This window comes from Canis lupus, chromosome 15 (genome assembly GCF_048164855.1).
Source record: "Canis lupus baileyi chromosome 15, mCanLup2.hap1, whole genome shotgun sequence".
NCBI classification, from domain to species: Eukaryota; Metazoa; Chordata; class Mammalia; order Carnivora; family Canidae; genus Canis; species Canis lupus.
In genome coordinates this window covers 51523694-51549863 of record NC_132852.1, presented here as the reverse complement: position 1 = coordinate 51549863, position 26170 = coordinate 51523694, and the positions used below count along the sequence as shown (strand labels likewise).

Sequence of the window (26170 nt, the reverse complement as noted above, 5' to 3'; positions counted from 1 at the left end):
GTCAAAGAGAATGGAAAGTGAATTTGTTGAACATTCTATCAGCCTTGATTTCGGGCATAAACTAGCTCAGACTTTCTACCCCGTCCCTCTCTAAATTTTCCTAATTTCCTTCTTCCGGTTGCCCTTCCAGTTCTTTCTACCTTGAGGGATTAAACTGTCGCCGCCTGTGCTGTGTGCGCTTGCTGATGCCTGGGGGGACAGCGCGGCTGCGTCCGGAAAGGCTTTGGGATCCTTGCGAGGTTCCTAACTATATGTGGAGGACACTGCCACGGTCACGGGCAGCCTCTCCCAGGGATCCCGGCTCTGGCTCTAATACCATCTGCCCGGCTAATCCACTTTCCAGGCCAGTGTCTAGCGCCAGAGAGTGTCTGGGTTTGCGAGTGTCCTGGTGCCATTTAAACCGACTCCAGCTTCCTGGGGATCAGTTTGCAGCCTTTGTTATCTTTTGGCAGAGCCACCCTGTCTTTTTCTTTCTCCTCTTCTTGGGAGTCAGACCACTCAAATTTAGCTTGGTTTATTATTTAGGGACTTCATGGGGAGGAGTTGAGCACAGAGCACCAAGCTTCCAGGCAGATACTGTGTGTGTGCACATGTGTGTGCTCCTGGGCACACAAGTGCGCACTCGTGCAGGAGTAACACACACATGAGTCGGTGAGTGCTACTGACTGTCTTGGGAAGATGAGTCCAGGATGGGTGGATCTCTTTTGCAGAAGCTGCAGGAACCAAGACAGGTGCACAACCCCAGTACCAGAGGCCTCAGATGGCTGGTAAGTAAAGAGGAACTTCCTCCGTTTTGTTTTCGTTCTAGGTCATAGCAAAACCTTTAGTTGACAAATTATTAGGTCTTCTTGCTTCCTCTTCACAGACTGAAGTTTGTGAAACAGACCTCCTATTTATACCTGTGTGGGATTGTGTGATCAGAGTTTTCTTTTCTTTTTCTTTTTTAAATTGTTGATTATGTTATTCTTGAGTGACGGGAGTTCACCATCCATAGTTTTGCATTGATATCATTTGCCCACCTTTTCTACATTGTTTCCCTCAGCTTTTATTATCCAGGGGGAGATCTGTTTGAAGATTTCTGGCTCTGGGAGGTTCGTTCTGGGGATAGGTTTTGGAAATAGCCAGATTTTTAGCCTGAAGGTTATCGCACCGAGGTTTATGATTTTGCAACATATTGGTAAATTGTATGAAGCTATATACTTAAATCCACAGTCAAATATATATATATATATATATATATATATATATATATACATATATATATATATGGTATTAAATATGATTAAATGATTGGCTAGCACCTAGACATAACCAATAAACCTAGATGTTACTTTTGTTTTATTTTTTGTTATTGTCATATTATTACGGCCTCTTTTCTTAGCTTGCTCCTTAAGAGTCCATATAGGACCAAATCTCTCTCATTGGGATTGGCAAAATGATAATAAATGGTTCTTAGGCCCTTTTTTTTTTTTTTTTTTTTGTTCCAAGATTTAATTTAGGAGTTGGAAAACTGCAGCCCATAGTCATTCTGGTCCACTGCCTGTTTTTATAAATAAAGTTTTATCAAAATACGGCACACTCATATATATGTAAAAATACTGTCTGTGGTTGTTTTTGTGCTACAATTTGTTGTAACAGAGACTCTATGGCCCCCAAAGCCTAAAATATTTAGTATTTGAGCTGTGTTGTGGTTTGATTTCCTCTTTTCTTTATGTACTTTCAAAAGATCTATAGTGACACTAAATAGGGTATCTTTAATGGGAGAATGAGCACTATTTCTACTCAAGGGGATTCTAAACCTATCAAAAAAGGAGGAAAGATATACCTGAAATATGTATAGCAACACGTGTGATAAAAATATATGAAAAGATAACCCAACAGATATTAACAGCACCCACTCAGTGCAAGTAGCTTGTCAGGATGAGGAGAGGTATACAAGTGAACAGAACACAGTCCTATTCTCAGAGTTAATAGGACAAATCTGCTACATAACTAGAGTTTCTGACAGGCTGTCACGGTGGCTATAGGAAAATACACATTGTTATGGGATTCAGAGGAGGTAAAATGACTTTTATGGCCCAGTCTAGTAGGTACAAACTTTGGAATGGAAATTAAAAAATGATAATGAGGGTTGCTTCTTAATAACAGTAAAGGAAATCTTTATCTGTTGTCTCCAGCTGTTCACTGAAGTAGACCTTTGCTTCTATAGTTGAAGAAGTCTTGTTTTTTACAAGAAAGGATAGAAGGAATCTTAGCCAATTATTTGTCATGAGATTCACAGTTGTAATAGACTCAGCGATACCTAATTTTAGGCAGTGGATAGGAACAAAAATATTATTAAAACCAGTTAGCCTGGACCTAGAAGTGACCCATAGAGCTCATCTACAAATAGTCCACTCCTTTTACAGCTGAAGAAACTGAGTCTAAGAGATCTAGTTAGTTGTATAAAATTGTCTCCAGAGCCTAGGATTTTTGGCTTCCTGGTCTTGACTAAAGTTCACCATAGTTTTCTTTCCAATTTTTAAGCGAGAGTCTCTGTGGATGTGGAGAACATCTCAAAATTACCAGCATGAAGTCTTTATGGCCTTAATGATCATGTCAGTTCTTTCCTTGGTCCTCCTGAATCCTCAAAATCACAGATGGGGGAGTAAAGTGTTGGCAAAACCCCTTAGGCCTCTACCTGCTTCCTACTTCCCTATTGGACTGCTTGTGGGCAGACAGACCTTCCCAGGCTGGGCTGGGTGTCCTGCTCTGCTGGAGTGCCCTCAGTTTTATAGTGCTGCTGATTGGAACAACCATATAAGGGTTTATCAGTGGGGAGGAGGACAGGAGAGAGTGGGTGAGAAAATGACCCACAGGTAATGATGGGGGAGGGCTTCAACTTCCATTAACTTTCAATTAGTATTCATTGGTTATTTACTCAGCAGGTATTTATTAAGCACCTACTGTATTCCAGGTTCTGTTCTAGGCACTTGGGATATAACAGTGGTCTAACAGACAAGAATCCTCCCCTTGTGGGTCTCACATTTAAGGGTGCTTCACTATGGGAAAGTGTTTTTCATGGAGATGTGGCTTGGAATGTGGACAGGTTGAAGTGCTGGACCTGGGTAGGAAGGGCTGGGTCTGAGCCCAGCACCACCTCTTGGCCATCTCCAAAACTCTCTGCATCTCTTTACTCTTCATCTCATCTCCCTGTACTGAGTCTCTGTCTCTGTAATACCTTCACCCTGGTTCCTTTCTGCCTCCTTTCCTGGTTCTACTAATTCTACTTAACCTTAGGTTCCCCTTTAGGTTCTCCTATTACCTTTTTCTAGGAGGCCCAATGTCAGTTGTGTGTCCTTGTGCTGGACTCTGTGATGCTCTGCTCTGCTCCTCTCCAGTTTTCTAGCTCCTACCCAGCCCCACTAAAGCATGCTTGGCTCCAGATCCTGGGTCCCATCCAAGGGTCAGCTCACCTTGGGGAACAGCTCTACCCCTAGCTGTCTGTATTCAGCACTTTTGCCACATTCCTTCCATTTCTGTGATGGTATTTATTCACTACATGTTAATTCACTCATTTTACAGTATTTATTGGACATGATTCTAGACAGGGACATAATGGTGAAGAAGATCAAATTCCTGTTCTCATAGATCTTACATTCGCAGATGGAGAATCAGGGTTGAATTTGGGTTAACTTCAGGGACTGATTCATCATATGCCAAATGATGAGTTGGGAGTTGATAAACATCCTTTTTAGCTCAAACATCCATCCTTTTTAGCTCAAAAATTTCTCCTTTTCAGTCACTCTCTGTCTCTCTCTCTCACTTGCCTCTCTCTTGCTTCCTCTGCCTACAGCCGATTGATTATTATATTCAGTTAGAGTTATAAAAATGACCAGGATTTTTTAGGAAAAAGAGAAAGAGAGAGAAAAACGAGAATTCTTTAGATCCTGGATAAAATGGGCCTGTTGGATAGTGAAGGGGGCAGTGACAGCCCTTTGGTGTCTGTGAGTTGGGGTTCACCAGTGGTTTGAGTGGAGACTTTGCTTGGGGAAAATTAACTGTCCACAGAAACAATGGGGGGTGTAACAGCTGAGGGGAAGGGTATTGGAGGGCAGGGAGCTCTGTGCTCCTCATCTTATTTTAGGGTTCTGCTTTTGTATGTTTTGCAAATGGAGGAAACACAAGCAGCACGTATTTTATGGTGTTTGAGCATGGAAAGAGAAGACAGACGAGCTGTTTGAGTTTATTTTAGGTGAAGTTAAGAATCTTGTTTTACTAGTTTATTGATTATAGAATGGCTGGAGCTAGAAAAGATGATTAAATTAATAAATATTCGATGATCATTCTGGATCTGGCAACCATGCATGCCAATTTCAAATAATGCGTTCTATTGTCTCCATAAATAATCCTGTCATCATAACCTGCATGTCAATATTTGGTTCAGAAAATATAATCAATGGTTGCTATTATTATCTGCAAGGCACGATACTGTATTATCTTGTCATCCAACTCAATTTTTACCATTTTTGCTTTGGCAATTTTATTGGAAGAAACTAGTAGCTCATAAATCATAAAAGGCTAATAATCCCAGTCATAATTTCCTTCCTTTACCAGGTGTCCTTAAGATGCCCACTCTTGGGGCACCTGGGTGGCTCAGTTGGTCGAGCATTGGCTTCTTGATTTTGGCTCAGGTCATGAGCTCATGAGTGATAGGATCGAACCCTTTGTCCTCTCTGCGCTCAGTGGGGAGTCTACTTGAAGATTCTCTCCTTCTGCCCCTCCCCCTGCTGGGATGCACACCCTCTCTCCCTAAAATAAAATAAATCTTTAAAAAATAAGATGCCCTCTTTCAATCCTAATATTTTTCTAAAGATTTTTAAAGAACTGGATCATGATTTCTATGATGAGATTAGGTTGGGAATGATGAGTTTAAAATGAATTTCTGACAGTATGTAAAGAGTATATTCCTATGAGAAAATTGAAATATAGAAAAACATACAGAAGAAAGTAAAAATTCCCCCCTGGCTTTCTGTTTCCCAAGAAATAATACTGGAACATAAGGGATGATGAAGTGAAGATATTACCTGTCTTCTGCTCTGTTTCTGTGCCAAAAAGTGCTTGGCACATAGTAGACATGCAGTAAATACTTGTGGAATGAATAAATGACTGTTTTGTGTATTTCCTTCAAGTCTTTTTTTTTCCTATATACATATGTATGAAGATTATATAATAATGATTCCATTTACATCTTTGAATCATATTCTGTGTTTCAGTTTTGTATCTTCTCTTTTTCTTCATTCCAACCATAGATGCATTTATATTCAGGAGTTCCTCGAGGGAGCAGAAGAAAAAACAATGAAAATAGCATTACATATGGAATGATTTAAGAATGTTTGGTTTATATTTCAACTCCTGGTGATTAAGAAATCTGAAGTTGGTGTTTTCCTTTTGGGCCTTACTTCACCAGCTATAGAACTTTATTTGTAGGACCCTCTCTTAGGTGCAGATAGTCACTTTTGGATGATGATGATGAGCTGGTGGCGTGTAGGCAAAGCTAAGAGCTTAGGTTCTGGGATCAGAAACACCCCAATTTGAATTTTATTTCTCTCCTACAGGACTAGGTTAGGTGACCTTGGAAAAGTATCTTGCATTTTATAAATCTTATTTCCTTGTCTGTAACGTGGGTTTGCATTTGTTAGATAGGCTAGCTAGACTATGACTGCCATAAACAGATAAACCCTGGAATTGAATTGGTTTAGGACAATGAGAGTATTTTTCACTCACACAAGTCTGAGCCAAGTCTGGGCAGAGGGGAGAGGGAGGCAGGGGTGGAATGCTCTGCTCTTTCGAATGACTCAGGATCCAGGTTACCTTCTTGTGATGCTGCCGTCCCATTCCAGCATGTGATCTTTAATGTCTCTGCAGCAAAGGAGAGGAAGGCCTGGTGATGGCACCCAGCTCGCAGCTGCATTGACATCAAAGTCACACATTAGATACCATCTCCGCTCACATGTCATTGTGTAGATCTCCTCATTGCGCCGCACTCAAGTAGAAGGGCAGGAAATAAAATTTTCGGATACCTGGGAAGAAAAGGAGACCCAGGCACGGGTGAGCACTAGTAGTTTTTACAACAGAGCCTAATAACAGTAACTTCAACAAAATTTGGTATAATCCAAACCTTTGCCAGCCTGTGATAAAAAAGAAGATTACACTTTGTTTTTTAATCTTAAGTTACTATGACATAGAACCCTACCAGCCAGATTGCTGGAAATAACAGGCCTCCACCCTCAAAGTACCTTTCAAGGATTCTCAGGGTCCCGCTCCTGGGTGTTCTCTAAGAGGTCTTTAGGCTTCCCCATTCTGGTTCCTTCCCTTGTCCTGTGGCAAACTCTGTTGCTATTGAGAGGACTGTGCTGTGCCTGTCCATCCTGCATTGGTGACCGCCCACTCAGTCTTCTTCTCATGTTCACCCTGGCTCCCTTCAGTAGAGCCACCATGGGGCTCAGTTCATAGGACCTTACTGAAACCTTGAGGTCAAAGCAAGCAACACCTAGAGCATACTTCACACTTATTACCAGACGTGTTTGGACTCGTGGAGCTTCAGATGGAAACTTAACTTCAGAGTCTCCTCTTCTGCTAATTTGGGGCTCACCTCCACCTTGCCCCCATTACAGGGACTACTAGTTCAAGCCTCTACATGCTTGAGAATCCAGATCCTTTGTGGCCTGGGGAGAAAGAGGGTGAGGACGACTTCCCTGCCCTATTTCAAGGCATAAAAAAACCCCAAACTGACAACAATAACAAAAAAGTGTTTTCTTCCCAGGATGACTGTCAGTGAGAAGCTCATTTCCCTCCGGGGGGGTTCCGCAGTGTGGCTTGGCCCCATATCCCTGAAAATATAATGTAATAATTCACAATGCATTAGTCCAAATCTGGATTATTTGCACTCAAATCACATCACTGTGGAACCCAACAGCCCATCCAGATTGTGCTTGATTAAGTCTGTATCACCTTCTTGTGGCTTTTCCTCTAGGGGGCGGGAGGGGAGATAGGGCTTCACCACCCTCCTGATAGTCTAGCTTCAGCTCCATCTCCTGAGAGCAGATACCTGGACAACACAAAGCATGATCTTACCCTCCTTCCCCCTGCCCCTTTTAAGTACTCTCCACACCCAGCGTGGAGCATGGCATGGGGCTTGGACTCATGACCCTGAGATCCAGACTGAACTGAGATCAAGAGTCAGATGCCTAACTGCCTGTGCCACCCAGGCACCTCCAAGCATGGTAGCTCAAGAACAAAGTTCTAAATCAAACTTTGGGGGAAAAAAAACAAAAACAAAAACAATTCTGTGTCTGTAGACACAGTTCTGTTAATACAGCCAATTCCCATTATTACAGAGACACCTAACATGTTAGTCTGAAGTTTTTACTTCAGGCACTTGTTGCCTTCCATCTGTGTGAATGAAAGGCCCACCAAGGTAATCCCTTCCATGATAAAGACTGATTCTGCCCCAAAGACCAAAAGATACATTCATTCTTCACGTTCTAAGACCGAATCCCACAAATGGACATTTTTACAGATTCATGTCAATTTTAGTCTGGTTTCCACTGGAACTCCCTTACATTAAGTATTCTGATTATAATAAAACAATTTTATATCTTCCCTTCTTTGTCTTTCTTTGAATTATTTTCTTTAATAAACTCTATTGTACATAAAGTTATAGTCTTGCTAGTGGTTACTTCTGGGGTCAAGTCCTTTTTGCTCACTCACACACTTCATTTTTCCTTCTCAACTTCAGGCTTTTTCCTAATAACTTGTTCTCTTTCTTGTGGTAACAATGAGTAAGACATAAGCTGCTTATCTACCCAGGTCTTCATTCCATGAATGTCATGTTTGTGGTTTGCCTATCATCAGTCTTGTCACATGGGTTGACCTGCTTCTGCAGGCAGGTCTGTGTGTCTATGGGGCTGGGTAGAGGTAATGGAGAGCTCCCATGGGTGTTCCTTTTTTTTTTTAATTAATTAATTTATTTCTAGAGAGAGACAGAGAGCATGGGACGGGGGGTAGGGAGCAGAGGGAAAGGGAGAGAATCTCAATCAGACTCTCTGCTGAGCAGGGAGCCCTATTTGGGGCTCGATCCCAGGACTCTGAGATCATGACCTGAGCCAAAACCAAGAGTAAGACACTCAACCGACCGAGCTTCCCCAGCGACCCACCCATGGGTGTTCTTGTGTGTGTCTGGCCAAGATACCGGTCCCAGATTGGTTCACTGGCACTACTTTACTGGAAGCTCTATTTCTACCCAGAGCTACTCTCAGGTTCACCGCTGCTACTCCTAATGTAAGGGGACCCTAACTAAGAAGGATTTTAAAGTTCTATATCTTTCTTTCTTTTTTTCCCTTTTGGAGGTAACAGCTCACTCACCGCTGCCAGAGTTGACAGGATTGGAATGGCAGTAGGTGGGTGAGGGGAGTGGGGGTGGCAAGGGGAATGGCAATCATCAATTTGGGAACAATCTCAGAGCCAAAGAACTGCCTTTGGCATATAAGAACAATATGAGAGAGTTTGTCTCTGCCTCCTTGGAAGGAGCTATGCTATAAATCTGACTCAAGCCAGGAACTATTTATGGGATATCATTATTAAAGAACAGATATTTGGTTTTTCAATTAGCATAGGCTTGGCGAGATTATGAGTTGGGCCACTAAGAACTTGTTGTTCCCTGATAACTTTCCTCCTGCTATCCATAAGGCAAATCTAAATTCTTGACAGGAGTCTCTTCATGAGAAACCAGACTAGGCTTATGTATAATATTAGTACATGTAAAAGCACTAACAAGCGTGGAGCTTTGTTACGAGAGAGCAGCCCTATGGCTTTCAGCATTGTTAGCAGCAAGTTCGTGTTAACTAGTGACTGTGCTTTCCCAAATCGCCCAGTATTGCACCTTCATGAAATTGCAATGAGCATCCAGATTTGTCATGATGGTTATAGTAACTAGATTCAACCCCCGAGCCCAGAAGGAACTGTCACTCTCAGTGATTCAGATGGGTATTTGGGTACAGGTGGCCACGTTTGGCAAGCAGGTGCCATGCAGATTCTGCACTTGTGGTTTGTTTGGTCTTAGCAGTCAGGCACAGATGCCTCCTGGAGTACCGCATCGTGCTGTTGGCTGAAATCTTTCTGCATAAACCACGACCTCTCCATGATCCTAACAAGAAGGAGTCAGTGTACAGAGGGATGTGACATATTAAGAATCAGAAGCTGGGATAAGCCAGAAGGAATCTTCTAGGATTACTTTCTTCTCTAAGTTGGGTAATGTTTCTTACATACCCTCTTTTCAAACTTCAGCATTTCACTTGTCCATCTGCATTTTCTCTAACTATTGCAAATGTCAGGTTTGTGTGAAGAGGCATCTGCAAAGCTGTTGGAATGAATAATGCCCCTGATATTTCTGTGCAGACAAGAGTACCGGGGGCAAGCCGACTTTCGCACACTTACTATCTTTTACTAATTAAAATCAAGAAGACTGTGCAGTAAGACCTTTGATGTGCAAGCACCCGTTGAATTGATTTTTCTCCTTTTTGGTATTTCTGATCAGGTGGGAGGCAGGAAAGGATCGCCAAATGGCTTGCAGCAAGCTGCAATGGTGATGTCCCACCACTCCCAGACAGAGTCTTCAGTGGCCTGCTGAAGTGTGCTTTTCTATCTCAAAATAACCCTTCAGGTGGAGATTTATTAACCCCTTTTGTACAGGAGGAAATTGAGGCTCAGAGAGGTTAATGATTGTGCTCAATGACACGGAGTGTGACAGGCTAGAATGTGGACCCAGAGCCACCGCTGAAGCTCATTCTCCTTCCACTGTCATAGCCACAAGCAGGGGATGGTGAGATAGCCCAGTTTCTGCATGAGAGCAGCCTTATTCTATGTGGAGTGAGTTTACATTGGATAGTTATTTAAGATTAGAGTCATAGGCTGAGCACTGCGATACCAGCAAGACACAGAAGCTTTCCGGAGAAGTTTTCTTGGTGAAATATTTGCACAACTTCTGATCACACTGAGCAACCATGCCTGGGCTGATTGTTGGGGAGAAGGATGGGGCTGGTCAAGGTAATAGCTAGTCTCCGTTTCTTACAGTGAGACATTCTCCGACTTTCTAGTTTTGAGGCAGGGAGGAGTGTTTGTGGCGAATCCCAGGAGACAACTTGATGGATGTTCCCTCTGTACCTGTCGCTGCTGAACTGCTTTGCTGGGGGCTCAAGTGGACACACAGGTCGGCCAGGCTGATGCCCCGGGGAGTTTCTTCTGCAGCCTGACCTTAGGCATCCTCCCTGTGGAAATTCCTCACATCAGACGTCTTGCATTCATGCCAAACAGTACTGATTCAGTCTCATTTGTTCCCGGGAATAATGTGACTAAAATCAGAAGCAGGAGATAGAAGAAGCTGGCCTTTCATCCAGAATTAATAAACCAAGATCTTTTAAATGTGTTTCCCAAGACTGTGGATTTCTGCAGTGTGTCTCTCAGGCTGCATAAACAGAATTTGTGCTTCAATTTCTCAGCATCCTTAATTTCTCAATTCTCTCATGGGGCTTTCAGTAGAGGAGAGAGCCAGATTTAACTTGCTGTGCAGTCCTGGGGTGGGTTTGCGCTTTGACTTTATCCCAAAGCAGGTGATTGGTGGATCTTATTTGTTGCAGTGAGATGCTGTTTCTTTCCTCCTCCAACTTTGGAAGTTATGGTGGAGCAGAACCGTTGGGCAACACCAGGACAAATAATTCAAAACTAGAGTAGTTGTTACTAAACACACAGAGAGAGAGAGAGAGAGAGAGAGAGACCTCAGTGTCACCTTCCCTCAGTGGAACTGCCAGTTCCATTCTGCAATTTGCAAATGTAGTCTGGAAAGCAGATACTCACTCTCATATGCTCTATGGGCAAATAGGAAAAATAGGGAAGAAGGGACTCAGGAGGCATATGACCCAAACTAACTTCCTCTGGACAGTCTGGTTGATAAAAGCCACTGTGAGGAGCTAGTATAAACATTCACATGAAAATGCAGCACTCTTTACATGTGTCCCACACTTTCATAGTCACCTCTCATTGGCCATTCTGACTGTTGTGTGTTGGGCAGGTGGGTCTGTTCTATTGGCAAGAGGGATGAGATCTGAAGGCAGCCCCTTGGGAAATGAGCTGGAGAGCCGGGGCTCAGCTTGCAAAGAAGTCCTGCCTGAGAAGTCCTTCCTTTCCCATAGGAAGCCTCTGTGATCTCTAGTTCCTGCCCCCCCCCCCCTTTTTTCTTTCTCTTAAGTCACACTGCAACTCTGAAAAATCCATGAAGGACTAAGCTTTTCTTCTAGAGTTTTAAACATGGAAGGAGGCTAAGAACTTATTTTGTTCATTTTAGAGATGAAGAAAAATGAGACCCAGGGAGATGTGACTTTTACAGGGTCAAACAATGCTGAGGTCCTAGCCAGTCTATGAAATACCTAGTGTGAATTTACAAAAATGCACCGTGGAAGAACACAGCCTTTTGGACACATTGCTTGGTAAGCTGGGGTGTCTTTGTGCAAAGGAAAAGATGCCCTTCTTTCAGGTGGACACAAAGCCACGCAGGGCACATGGCTTAGATGGCTGAGCATGAAACAAATATCAGGTCCTGATCCCCAATTTGAGATGCACTGACGATGTACTTACTAAACAAAGTAGCTCTGCATAGTTTCCCCCATTGTTTAAAACAAATTTGGTTAGAAAACATTATTGAGTGAGGGAGTCAGTTTTCCATTAGGTAGATGAGAGTGTCCATATGTCTACTAATTGCCCTCATTTGGCATAAATCAATCAGGCCTGGGGCATCAGGGGTGAGTCTTTCTTTTTTGCAGTTATAGACATGAATAATTAAGATGAAGCCAGACCTGCATGTGCTGGTTTGACTGATGGTGAACATTTTCAAAATCATCGCAAAGAAAAGAGACTTAATGGAAAGTCTGGCAAACTTCACAATGAATATCTAGTGAATTGGATGTGAAAAGGAAAGGAAAAAACTCTCAGCTTTTCAGCGTCTTAAAAAAAAAGAGTTCATGCAAGACAAAGCTGGTAAGTTTGGAGAACCATTTTCCAAGCTTAGGTCAATACAGGAGGGTTTTTTTCTGGGGTCCAGAATTTGAATGGACAGGGAGGTTGGTATCAGTGGTTAATGATTAAAGCAGATAAACATAACCCCCCCACCAGCCACATTACTATAAATGCTTTTTACTAATATGACATTATATTGGAAGGTAAATGTCACTATAACATTTACAAGTAGTAAATTAATTCCTTGGTAGTGAAAATAGCCCTACATTACAGAAACTAGACCCTTCTCATAAATGATCTTTGAGTAGCCCAAAGTTTTCTTTAGTATAACTCATTAGTCTTATAAATAATTATTTGCAGGTATGCATTTGATGTGTGTCTCCCTCAGTAGCTTGGGGTCAGAATAGCACAGTGGCTAAGGGTTCAGACTTTGAGGTCTGGTTTCATTTTTTAAAAAAGATTTTATTTATTTATTCATGAGAGACACAAAGAGAGGGAGAGCGAGAGAGAGGCAGAGACACAGGCAGAGGGAAAAGCAGGCTCCCTGCAGGGAGCCCGACGTGGGACTCCATCCCAGGTCTCCAGAATCACACCCTGGGCCAAAGGCAGGTGCTAAACCACTGAGCCACCCAGGGATCCCCTGAGGTCTGGTTTCAAATTCCACTTTTGTCACTTAGCAGCTGTGTTACACTGGTTGTGTTACTTAATCTCCCTGTGCTTCATTCTGCATCTGTAAAATGGTAATCATCATACAACATATTTCGTAGGGATGTATGTTGGGTGTATTAAACCGGAGCATCCATGTGATTGCTGAGCACCATTCCCAGGACATGGAAGTCCTTGGTAGAAGTGCTGGTTGCTACTGTGGATGGAAGTGTAAGGCACTGTTTCTGTCTTATTCCCTTGGTTATTCCCAGAGTGTGGGGCACTTAGACAAACATTTGGTTGAATAAATTAAAGGTCTCATTTCTTCATAGCTCCAGTGCAGTGAAGCCTCAGATTGCCAACGGTGGTATGTGTGAAATTAGCTCCCATGTGGCTGGGCCTTTTCCACAGTTGGTGTAACTATTTTGTCGCACTTCATTTAACGCCAGATTGATCTGCCCTCACATAAAAACAGTAATCTATAGGGGGCTTGAGCTCTGGTTCTTAGCTTCTAAAAAATTGACCGCTATTGTTTAGAGGTATTTCAAAATACAGTCTCCCAACAATACGTAGGGAAATAGGAGATGTGTTTTTGCCTTATGAGAATGCCGGAAAAAAGACTAAATCAGGAATTCTGGGTTGTTAAATTTCCTCTGCTTAAATTTACCTTTTTTTTTTTTTTTTAAATGAAGGATTAGCCTTGTGATCCTCAAGATTTCCTGTCTTTTTATTTTATGTGTTAGTGATTTCTGTTAACTTCTTCAATGCACCAATACAGGTACAACTTTACATAATAGAATGCAGATTTGGTTTCTGCAAATAATGTTTCTTTATATTCCAAGGAATCCTTCCATAAATATATCTTGTAAATCAAGAATCTTTTCTCATGCCAATAGTTTTCTTTTATGTCTCTGCTTTGAAAATTTGCATGCATTTTTTTCTTAAAATCAGGCCCATCCAAATATTTGCTAGTAAATCTAACACTACTTAGTGATTGTACGCATACCCAAGGTAGGAAACTAAGCATTCGGGGATTTGCATTTTTAAAACACTGTCACATTTCCTGCCATTGACTCCTATTCATCCAGTTGTAGTTTATAGCCTGAGTCTTTGAAACTGATGAGGCTTGATTTTTTTTTTTTTTTTTTTTTGGAGTCATTTCACAGATTGCTCCAACTTCTTTTCACCCTGATTTATAGGAGATAACAAAAAGAGATCATTTACAGCCACTATTATTAATGAGGTGAGGGCAGATATTAGAAAAAAACTAGATAGGGTGCTTATCTCTTCCTGTGGTGCACGTGACCTCCGATTAATTTAATCCTAGTTCAGCATCTAACGTTGAGGGCCTGACACAAGGTCTTGATTGACAAAATCTATTTCCTCCTCACGTTCACTCAGGCCTCTTGGAAGCTAGGGATTTCTGATTAAATTATGCTATTTTTATAACCTGCAGAAAATCTCATATGGTCAATCTCAAGTTCCCTTTGCTTCCAGTATTTCTCCCAGATGTTTGTTTTGCTTAGGACAATCAGGATGCTATTTGTGGGTTTGTTGTTTGACCTTCTCTTATGAAAAGGTTTTAAGTGTTTCCTCTTTCTGCTGACTATTTTAAAAGTGAAATTTATTGACTGCCACGCACTGTAATGTGTTCTCTCCTTTATTCTTCACAGCAACCTGATGAGGTAAGGACTACTATTAATCCCATTTTAACTTTTCAAAATAAGCTGCAGAAGAACTAAATAATTTTCACACTGCCAAGCAGCTAGTAAGAAGTTGGGTCTGAAATTCAGGTTCATTTGTCTCCAAAATCCATGCTTAAGCCTTAAGATAGGCTGCCTCTTAGAAAAACCTATCCTGATAGAGACTGCATGCTGAATAGAGTTTGTCTTAATGTTGGAAATGGTTTATTGATGTTCCCAGCATTTATATTGGTCAGGTTGCAAAATCTGTGTGGACGTTTAGTAAGAGAGTGAGGCAAAATTAATGATGTCTTCTCTGAATTTTCCTGTGGCTTATATTGGGAGAAGTTAGAATAAATAAGCCAAGCAGCAGAGGAGAAGAGGAAGCTGGGGTCAGGGAGGGCAGGGGACTTAAACACATATTCCCCAGTGTTGACTGGCCCTGTGCACAGAACATATGATCTGTGTCCAGATCCCTGTGTTGTGTGCTTAGACATGGTGGTTCTCTTATTTGAGCCATTGTTCCCTGGTATGATTGTGGTGCTGGGGGGACAGGGTCCAGGAGAGTGTCCAGCATCACTGACATAGCAGCATACTGCAGCCAGTACAGGTGTTTAACGTGGGCCACCATCCTGCTCTCCTAGTCCCTTCATTTCTTAGGAATTGTTGCCTTTTCGTTGCTGGGCTTGGAAGGGACCACGTGGTCTGTCCCAACTAGTGTCCTTAATGTCAAATTTGGAGGGTGAGAGGTTAGGGTTTTGCTTCCTTCCTTCCCAAAATTCCTTTGGGCTTCATATGCAATGGAGCCCATTTTCTTTATAGTGACTGGTTTTACATACTGGGGCTTCCTAATCTTGAGAAAATGGCTGGCTGCTCAGTTGACATTCTTCAATAGCTTAGAGGTGGCTTTGTGCCGCCAAGAAGAATTAATTTATTTTAGATAAAAAGTTAAAGGAAAAGCCTCTCTACCTCAGAGATATATGTGTGTAGTGGTAAATGCTGAAACACAGGCATATCACAGTCCCAGAGGAGCACAGAAAGGGGCACCTGGCTAAATCTGGAAGATTCAGAAAGACTTTCTGATAAGATGAATCCTTATCTGATCTTAAAGAATAGGTAGAAAAAGGTAGAAAGAGTTTTCAGGTAAGAGTACAGTATGAACAAAGGAAAGGAATAATGATGAAGTGCTGGTTTGTAAAGCAAAAATCAAAACAGATTAATATCACTAAAGCACAAAGCATGTGGTGGAGAATGGTGGAAGATAGGTATTAACACATCATTAGAAGTCCTGATACAGAGCCCTAAAATGCAAGATTAGAGTTTATTTTAAGCAATTTAAACACCTGAAGGGTTTTAAATAGGACAGATATGTTTTTCACGTTGGTAACTCTAATGGCAGTGTAAAGGGTGGATTTCAGGGGCAATAGGTAGAGTAGAGGCAGGGAGACTTAGTTAAGAGACAGATGGTATGTGAGATGAAAAAGGATCTATCCAAGTATAGGTAATGGGGATGCAGATGATTTTCATATTATGTTGAGGGACTAATGTAAAGGAGAGAGAGAAATTATCATATATTCATTGATCATCTAGTTTGTTCCAGGCACTTTAAAGGTCTTGCAATGTAGAAATCTGGAATTCTAAAAATCTAGAGAATGGTTGCAAGGGTTCCCCTTATGAGTGAGTTATCTATTGCTTCATAAAAAATTACTCCATGCATGCAGGGCAGAATAACTAAACTTTCAGCTTTCTGGCCAGTTAACTGAAAAGGGCAACCCCATATAACCAGAAAATATTGAGAAGGAGACAATGGAAAGGGGGAAATTTTAAAAAGCAACACCATAAAGTTGGTTATGAACTCCCAGGCTCATCCACAAGCTATGAATGAATATGTCTGACCCTAGTTTAATAAATAAAACATCTTCATTCAAGAGCTATATCTCCATGGTATGAAGGGCATACAAAATATATATTTACAAGTATCTATTGAAAAGTGATTATACATATTATTTTGAGACTAGATCACTATTTGGCTTATTAGCTAATCTTTACATAACTAGCATTAGCGTAGCAGTTGCCATGTAGACAAATAAGTTGAAATTACAAATGGCAGAACCGCAGGCTTTTCAAGAACTGTGAATAGGTTTTAGAGTATTGTCGGAAGATGGAAACTTTCACTAAGACATGAGAGATTTAAGATTGAATTAAAGATTGTCTCATAGACATGAATAATTCACTTAAAGTTACATGATCCAGCTAGAGCACCAGCAGTTAGGTGGAGGGAAGACCTGAGCAACCAGAGTTTACAGGAGATATGGTATGGGTTTTTATTTGGGGGGGGGGGGGCAGCAACTCTGAGTTTAATTTCAGCATATTCTTGAGGGTCAGATGGGCCAAACTCCACATAGAAAGTCTGTGGTTTATTTGGTGGCCAGACATAGGAAGCTGAGAAAGGAAACACCATGGGAACAACTAGTTCTAGAAATCAAGGTTAGGCAAGGTCAAGGACATGAGGAGCATTGTAAGTTGAAATAATGGCGTTGACATCAGAATACAGATGTGGGCTTGAATTTGGGAGGAAAGGAACTGGCTCACAGTTTATTTTAGAGTTGGAGGTTTACTCGGTATGGCGGTGCTAGGACACATCTGATGATGACAACGATGATGATCATGGTGCTGATAACATCTGCCATTTCTTGGATCTGTACTGTGTGCCAGGCACTACTAATTCAACAAATATTTTTAGTACCTAGTCTGTGCCTAGTGCTGAAGAAACAATAAATAGATAAAGTTCTTGTTCTTATGAAGATGGTTTAATTGGAGCAAGACAAAGAATAAATACACAGGCCAGTATATAGGAAATTGGGGAGTGATCAGCACTTTGGGAAACAGAAGAGGCAGAGAGTGAGTGGAACAGAGCTAGGGGAGGGGGGAATAATTTCATGTAGGATGCTGAGGACAAGCCTGGCATTTTGTTTTTTGTTTTGTTTTGTTGTTATTTTAAATTTTGTTTATTTATTCATTTGACACACAGAGAGGCAGAGACATAGGCAGAAGGAGAAGCAGGCTCCCTGCGGGGATCCTGATGTGGGACTCGATCCCAGGACCCTGGGATCATGCCCTGAGCCAGAGGCAGACGCTCACCCACTGAGCTACACAGGCACCCCAAGCCTGGCATTTTGAACAAGGATACAATATTGGTATGGGGACAAGCCAGACAGGTCTGGGGAAGAATGTTTTGAACAGAGGGAGGAGTAGGCCTGAAGGCCCTACAACAGGCAATTGTTGCCAAATATAAGGAACTGAGCTGAGGTGAAACAGGACATGGAGACTAGATCTTGCAGAGCCTCACTGGTGCTCATTTCAAGGGTTTTGTCTTAATCTAGTGAAATGGGAAACCATTGGAGGCTGCTCTAAGCATTCTGAAGCTTTCACTGTCTTAGCTCCCCACACCTGTACAAGACAGGTAATATTATTATCCCCTTTTACTTTAAAGAGGAACCTAAGACATAGAGAGAACTTAAGTGACTGGCCAAAAGCAGCTTTGAAGTTTTGGAAGGAGGAAGTTAACCCAGGCAGTCTGATTTCAGAGCACATACACGTTGCATAGGAGGGATACAAAGAGACGCAAGGGAAATTTGGAGGGTGATGAATATGATCATTATCTTGATAATGGTGATGGTTTCATGCTTGTAGATGTATGTCAACACTCATCAAATTGTACACTCCCAATATGTGCTATTTATTGAGTCAGTTATAGTTCAGTAAAGTTGTAAAGAAAAATGTTTTAAAAATATGAAGGGTTTTAAAGCAAAGGAGTGACATTTGTATTTTGTGAAGGATGGATTGGAAATTAAAGAGCCAACACGAAATCGAGGAATTGAATTAAGGTAATGCAGGGAGGAAGAGGAGAGGAGCTTGACTGTACAATTGACAAGACCTGGAGACTATTTGAAATGAGGGGAGAGAGAAAGAAGGAGCCCGAGAAAACTGTCAATTTGGTGGTTTGGGCAGAAGTGAACCGTGGTGCCATCAACCAAAATGTAAAACACTGGAGGTTCTGAAGAAAGATGATGGCAGTTGTAGACATGTTGACAATTGGGGTGTCTGTTGGGTATCCAGGCCAATAGATAGTTTAACTTAGGTAGACTTCTGATTTGGAAATAGAGGTGTGGGAATCAATCAGTGTGTGAATTGTTGAAACAGGCACAAATGACACGATCCAGGAATGAGAAGGACATGGACGGTAAAACTTGGTGGATATTAATACTTAAAATGGGATTTACTTTATTTATTTATTTATTTATTTATTTGTTTGTTTGTTTGTTTGTTTATTTATTTATTTTAAATGGGATTTAAAAATATTTGCCATAAATTTTGCTCTGCACCTCCTTTCACGCTCATGGGAAACACTGTGCATCAATCACAACACTCTGTCCTTTAAAAATCTCTCTGCACAGTGTTCTTAGAATTTGTGCATTTGACCAGTGCCAGGAAGGAAGACAAGTCCTCTTTCCTCTTTTCTGTCCCTTATTTAAGCAGTGAGTGTGAAACTGTTAAGGGAGATGAAGGAGTGTATCCTGGAAGCAGAGGAGATTTCAAGGAAAAGGAAGTAGTCAGCATAGACTTTAATCTCATATTAACTGAAACATATTCACTGGATTTAGCCATCAGAATGGTAATAACTGTTGAGAGCTGTGTTTCAGTGGCATTAGGGGGCATAGGCCAGACTCGAGTGGAAGGAAGCGTGAAAGTGAGGATTGTTCCTCCCAGAAGCTCAGCACTGAAGGGAAGCAGGCATTTTATTGAAATAACCTATATTATGTTTAATAAATTTCTTCCCCAAAGAGTTCAGTTAGTTTTTGTAGATTATTCTTTTTGTTTCTTAAATCTAGGAGGATTCTTGTCATCTCTTTGCTAGGAGACTTTGGAGCACAAGGCAGACGCCTTTATTTCTGGGCAATGTCTTGCCCTGTGGTCTGGGAGGAGGCTAAGCATTAGAGCCACTAGGATGTCTTTCCAAATGCTGGTCTGCCAGCCTGTAGCCGCCCCACCATCCTGGCACAAAAAGAGGTGCTCATGGTACAAAGAAAAGTAAGAAAACTAGGGGTACCACTGGATTCTGAGATTGTCTTTTCTCCTATATTTGGATTAAAATATCCTTCCTTAATATCAGTAGATGGTATTTTTTAAGTACTATTATTCAGCAAAATAAATAAGTTGGCAACTCTCATCCCACTTTTTTCTTCAGTGATTTTAATTCCTTATAAATAGACATCTTTTAAAAAATGTTTTATCTTTTTGGGGCCAGAATTAATTTGGACAATGCTAACTAACTAGAATAATGAAATCATTCATCCTTGAAAGCTAGTGACCTGTAGCCCAACCTCCAAGACCTTTAAAATAAAGGATATGAGATTACCCACAGAAATTGGACATTAAAAGCTGTAATAGAAAAATGTACAAAATTACCTTAAAAATTCAGAATGGCTTTCCTGCCAGCCAGACTTGATTGATTAAAACTCTTAGTATGTCTAATGGAAGAACATTTGATGAGCAATGAAGCTGATTACCCCAGGGAACATGGAGAAGCCACCGGGGCTGGTGGAGCCTATCTGAACACTGATTAGATGACAAGAAACCTTGGCACAGCGTGTCTTTGGGGACTTGTGTTACAGCAGCAGAGACACTAGTGGGTGCTTTGGGCTGGAAAGGCCAGGCTGTATGAACCAACATTTACTGCATCCAACTGGCCTTCATCTCTTTCCACCCTCTTTTTTCTAGCTTTCCAAGTAGGAAAAGAATACTATAGTGCTGGGGGGTAAAATATTGCTTCTCCAACAGACTGAGAATTCAAGTCCCTGTGTGGATATTTTCTTGATAGAAATTAATAAACTGGCATTCTTGATTCATCCCTCAGTCTCAGCTGTGGGAGAAGGATTCTATAATGTGCTGACAAAGTCTGGTTTCTGAGCCTGTGGGTATGAGGATTGATTGAGACTCTTGTGACATTAGCCAGGAGGACTCTGAGCTGTGACTTTCCCCAGGTAGGAACAAATTCTGGCATTGCCACTGTTTTGGGTTTTTTTCTTCCTCCCAATTTTATGGAAGGAAATCGACAAATACAATTATGTGTATTTTAATGTGTATGGTGTGAAATATATATATATATATATGAAATATGACCAAGATCAAGATAATTAATATACCCATCACCTCACATAGTTAACTCGTGTGCGCATACATGTTGAGAATGCATGAGATGTACTCTCAGCAACTTTCAAGTATATGATACTATATTAACTACAGTCTCCATGCTGTACCTTAGATCCTCAAAAATTATTCTTCTTACTACTGAAAATTTGTACCCTTTGACCTATATCTTTCCATTTCCCCCTCCCTCTACTCCCTGGCAACCAGAACTCTATTTTCTTTGTCTTTTTTTTTTTGGATCCCACATGTAGGTCATACCATACTGTGTTCTCTGTCTGGCTTATTTCACTTGAATTATGCCCTTCAGGCTCATCCATGTCACATATTGGCAGGATTTCCTTCTTTTTTTGTGGCTGAATGATATCCCATTGTATTTATATACCATATTTTCTTTATCCATTCGTCTGTCAAAGGACACTTAGGTTATTTCCATGTTTTGGCGACTATGAATAATGCTGCAGTAAATGTGAGGGTACAGAGACCTCTTTAAGATAGTGATTAAGGGAACCCTCATATACTGTCAGGCAAAATATATATTGCCAGTGTGGAAAACAGTCTGGTATTTCCTTAAAAAATTAAAGATAGAACTACCATATGATCCAGCAATTCCATTCCTGGGTATATATCTGAAGGAAATATTGCCAGTGTTTTAGACTACATTGTAACTTGCCATCATTTTTCTTTTAAAGTTTCCCCCAAAATTACTGTTTTGAAGAAAACACCCAGTTAATAGAATGCCTATTGACCAGACATTCTGCAGAAAGTCGTGCTGAAGAATAACATTTGCCATTTTTCCTCAGGTATTGTTTAGTCAAATTTTTTTCTTTGTTTCCTATAGAGAATAGCTTCAAATTTTTATAAACTGTTTTATGCTCATAATTTTATTCATGTGATTTTGGATTGTTCTGTGATGATAAACCCCAAGTCAGTTCCCCTTTCTTTGCCCTCAATTCTGCTGTGATGGATTATTTGTCTTGCAGATTTTGAAGGAAGTGGGTAGAGAGGGTTTAATCATACCAAGATAGTTTCCTAACCCCCTAGTTCTTTTTACAAACAAAATGTTTTAAGTTTTTGCTATGAAAAATTACATTCAATTTTCCTCATGGTTTGCAAATTATTTCACTAAGGCTCAAGGCTTTTGACATGACAGTGAGCATGTGAGGGGAGTTGAATTTAGTTATTTGAGAGGGTTTGATGTACATTTTGAGAAGTTCACACATTTAAAAAAAAGATTAATTAATTAATTACTTAGAGAGCAAGCAGGGGGAGAATCCAAAGCATCCTCCATGCTGAGCAGGGAGCCCAATGCTGGGCTTCATCTCATGACCCTGAGATCATGACCTGAGCAGAAACCAAGAGTGGGACACTTAACCGACTTGAGCCACCCAGGCACTTCAGAAGTTCACACATTTATAAACATTCCCGCTTTGAGTCTTTTGAGTTCTTTCCCCACTTTCTTTATCTGCTTCTTTGTCATTATACAAACACTTCCTTTCCTTTAGAAAGGAAGAGAGAAAAGTAATTCTTTGCCCAAATATCCCTTTCTTTTGTATTTGATCAGAATGCCCTCTGTGCTTCACTCTGGATGTTACATGATAGATATGGAGGGGCTTTGTAGAGGAACAGTGGGATTAAGCCTAGGCCCTGTGGTTGTTGCGTAACTGGGCAGTTTTGAACAAAATCTTTTCTGGATGAAACTTTTTTCTTATTGTCATATGATGTATTTAGAAATGAAAATAAGATGAAATATTAACTTACTGAAGTCTGATCTTCTAGATCAGGGTCATAATCCTGTGTTCCCCACTGGCATAGGAAAGATTGGCTAGTAATTTCTGTCCCCTTTTCTCCCTTTTGTATGACTTTAGACACCTGATTATTAATGTCATCTCTGGTAAGGAAAAAAGTCCTGTTTCTATGGAAATGGAATTAGGAAGGATCTTTGGGAGCTAAACATTTCCTCTTCATGAGATAATGTTTTGTTTTCTTTTGTTCACCTTGAAAATAATAGTACCTTTAACTAGCAATATGCATAAATAAACGCTTTGATACATAAGATGGAAACATAGAAGAACTGTTTTATCAGAGTTTATATCAGACCTGTAATAGCAAAGTAGAAAGGTCATTTAGGAATGAGTAATCGTCTCCCAGGGGAAGTCATAGAAGCTTTACCAGTATGCTTAAGATAAGAATTTTTTGAGGAAATTAAAGCAGAGAAAGTGCTATACCATTATCATCTTTCATAAATCTGTAAGTCAACTGTAGAGGTCAATAGTAATATAGCAACAATTCATGAACCTTAGAAAATATTTTTTAAAGGCATAAAGTTTTAGAAATCATCTTGTTCTTAGCTGACTTCTTTAAGAAGTAAGGGTTGTTGATGATTTGGCTGATATGTAAATCCTTGACCCCTCCATGGAAGAACTCATGGTTAGAAGAAGAAAGCTCATTATCATATCACACGTGAATTATTATATTAGAATCTACATTTTTTTCTCAGATTTTTTGAATTCTCAGATCTTTTTAGCAATTAACATTATAATTCAGTATCATTATATTTTGATGAATGATTTTGGTTTGGCAGAGTTGTTTTTGGTAACTGGGGAATGGTGTCCATGAGAAAAATATTTTGAGACTAGAATCAGACTGGAAAGACAAAGTATAGAAGAGGAGAGACCAGCTAGGAGGTTTTTGTAGTAATCTAGGTGAGGATGGCATGGATTGGTGTGGGGGCAGAGGAGGTGTGTAATGGAGAGCTTTAAGACATAATGTAGAGGCAGACTTGCCCAGGTTTAATGATAATTGGTTGTGGAGGTTGAGGATGATAGCGTCCTCAAGGAGGACATCTAGTGACTGAGTGAATGAAAGGATCATCATCTGAGATGGGGGAGGACCAAAAGTTGTTTGGGGTGTGGTAGGTATGAAGGATCTTCAAATGGGACAAGCACACAGTGGAAACTATGAGTTGGGGCTTAAAAGTCTGTGGGACTACTGATATAACATGTTACAACAGCTGACATCCATGAGTATTTGAGTATTTAATAACTAATTTTAGGTACTGTGTGACAGCCATAAAAATAAGAAATGATATACTTGGTAATACCACCCTACCCACCCCCCAAAAAACCCACAAAGACAAGCACATCAGGTCAGGTCCAGTAAAAATCAGCCAGTCTTGAAAAGAATAAGAGAGTTAGGCTCAAAGAGAAATTTAAGACTTTGCATTTTCTCTTTTGGTTTGATTCACATGAAAATTAATGCTGGAATGGGAAATAGAGGCTGTTATCAGAAGTCAGGAAACAAAAGAAGAGAAAGTAAACAGATTGCTTTACCACCACTTTTGTTTTGCAAAGGTTAATTAAATCTATTTATGCTTTATAATGAGGACGATGTAACAAAAGTTGTTTTTTTTTTTTAATGACACAACCATTTTTAAGTTATTTGAAATAGAAATATGTCTGTTAGAGTCTGTCTCCTTTACTAGCTGAGAGGAAGTTTCCCAGCAAGCCTCAGGACTTGAATGGTATCCTGTGATGTCACCAGGTCACCTCAGGGACATGTAATATAATAGGAGAAACCAAAAGGAGGATGTGATAGGCCTAAAAATTTAATGAATCAGGGAAAGATTGATGGTACTAGGGAAATTTTGGTTATTTTGACCATTTGCCAAGGTGGTCCTGTTTGTATTTCTGCCCAGAGGAATGTATTCCACATAGCTGTAGACTTCTTACACAGAAAAAAAAAAAAAAACCAAAGAGCAAAAATTCCACTGATTTATCATTTCTCTGCTAGGTTGAGTATTTTTTGACCAGCTCCTTTCTTGGCTGTGGTGTGTGCACACACACACACACGCATGCACATGCACACATTTGGGGCAGCAAAAATGTAGAGAGGGAAGAAGTATAGAGACTAGGTGCTGAAGAGGAAGCCCAGGCTCTGAGAGGGAGTGGGATTAAAGAGCAGAGAGGGGATAGTACTTCACCTCTCACCTCCTTCTTACTTTTGTAAATACAAATAACTTTTTTCCACTCTTTGTTCTTCCGTCACTGGTTGCTCCTTTTAGCCTGTATTGCTATAACAATCTTGCCTATCCAACTTATGATTGTTCAGAGCCCCAAGTGCAATATTAGCACTTCTGTTCCTCTCTGTCCCCAGCGGCTCCCCACTGGGATCTCACCTGGCCCAGTGACTTTACCACTAGATGCTGAGGACAATGGAATGTACGTCTGCAGTCCTTCTCTGTCTCCTGAGCTGTGGACTACCTACTGGACATCTTTGTTTTAGGTGTTTTATAAGCGTCTTAGACTTAATTTGTATGAAACCAAAGGCTTGATTTCCACATTTCCAACATTTGTCTTCCCCCAGTGTTCCCCTCTCAGGAAATGTACTACCATTTGTCCCGAAACCTTCAGTCATCCTTGGCTTTTTTTTTTTTTTTTCTTACTCACAATCCACCTGCAGTCCATTAACGGACATCTCTGCTTTCAAGATATATCTTGAATCTTACCTCTTCTTGCCACCAGTACTGTTACCATTCTAATCCAAGGCCCCATTGTCTGGACCATTGCAGCAGCCTCCTAAATGTTTATTGGACTACCCCTGTCCACTTCCACACCATTCAGATTTATTCTTCACACACCAGTGACTGTGGTCCTTTAAAACATAATTCTGTACATGGCACTCATTGGCTCAAAAACCTCTAATGGTTTCTTCTCATACTTAGTAATCCAAAGTCCTTGCCATGGCTAGAAAGCTCTGCATGCTCTGGCCCCAGATGCCAGTCCAGTGTCATCCTGTTACTTTTCCTTGCTCATTCAGGTCTAGCTTTATCACCCTAGTTGAACAAGACAAAAATCGGAGGGGCTTTGCACCTGAAGTTCTGTGCATCTGGAGTTGTGTTGATTCTTTCTCACTTCAATTAAGGTTCTGCTCATGTGGCACCTTCTCTGAGAGGACTTTGCTAACGCCTTACGCAGAACAGCATTTCTTATTCTGCTCTCATCCTTGTTTCCATTGGTGCTGTTATGATTGCAGTCTACATTAAAAGTGTGTGTTTCTGTTGTCTGGCTCTCTACTCAATGGTAAGCTTTCTGAGCCTGGGGCTTGGTCAGGTTTTCATGTTTCATGTCTTGCATTCAGAAGACTGCCTGCACATGAGGCATAAGTATTAGCTCTATAAATATTAGCTGACTGAATAGCAAAATCAATAACTAGGGAGATCAGATTTTATGTGTATGACTTCTTACTTTGGCAGCCTTGGGGAAGATAGAGAGTCTGCCCATGCTTGCAAGTGTCTAGCATGGTGCCTAGAGCAGAGTTTGCACATAAAATACATGTTGAATAAATGAATGAATGATTAAGTGAATGGATGAAGTTAGATTAGAAAGTTATTACCAGGGATGCCTGGGTGGCTCAGCGGTTGAGCATCTGCCTTCAGCTCAGGGCATGAGACCGGGATCCAGGATTGAGTCCCACATTGGGCCCCTTGCAGGAAGCCTACTTCTCCCTCTGCCTGCGTCTTGCCACGCCCCCCCCCCCCCATCTCTGTGTGTCTCTCTCATGAATAAATAAATAAAATCTTAAAAAAA

The 26170-nt window shown here is 40.8% G+C and overlaps 1 protein-coding gene across 1 annotated transcript in view; it reads left to right on the top strand.

Annotated features, from left to right (window-relative positions):
- Positions 1–254: 254 nt before the first annotated feature.
- The window catches only part of DGKI (diacylglycerol kinase iota), a 341172-nt gene continuing 315256 nt past the window's right edge, over positions 255–26170 (top strand). The window contains exon 1 of the mRNA XM_072777355.1: positions 255–767. Coding sequence (XP_072633456.1) covers positions 679–767 — 89 coding nt within the window. The 5' untranslated portion in view covers positions 255–678. The remainder of the gene's footprint in view (positions 768–26170) is intronic.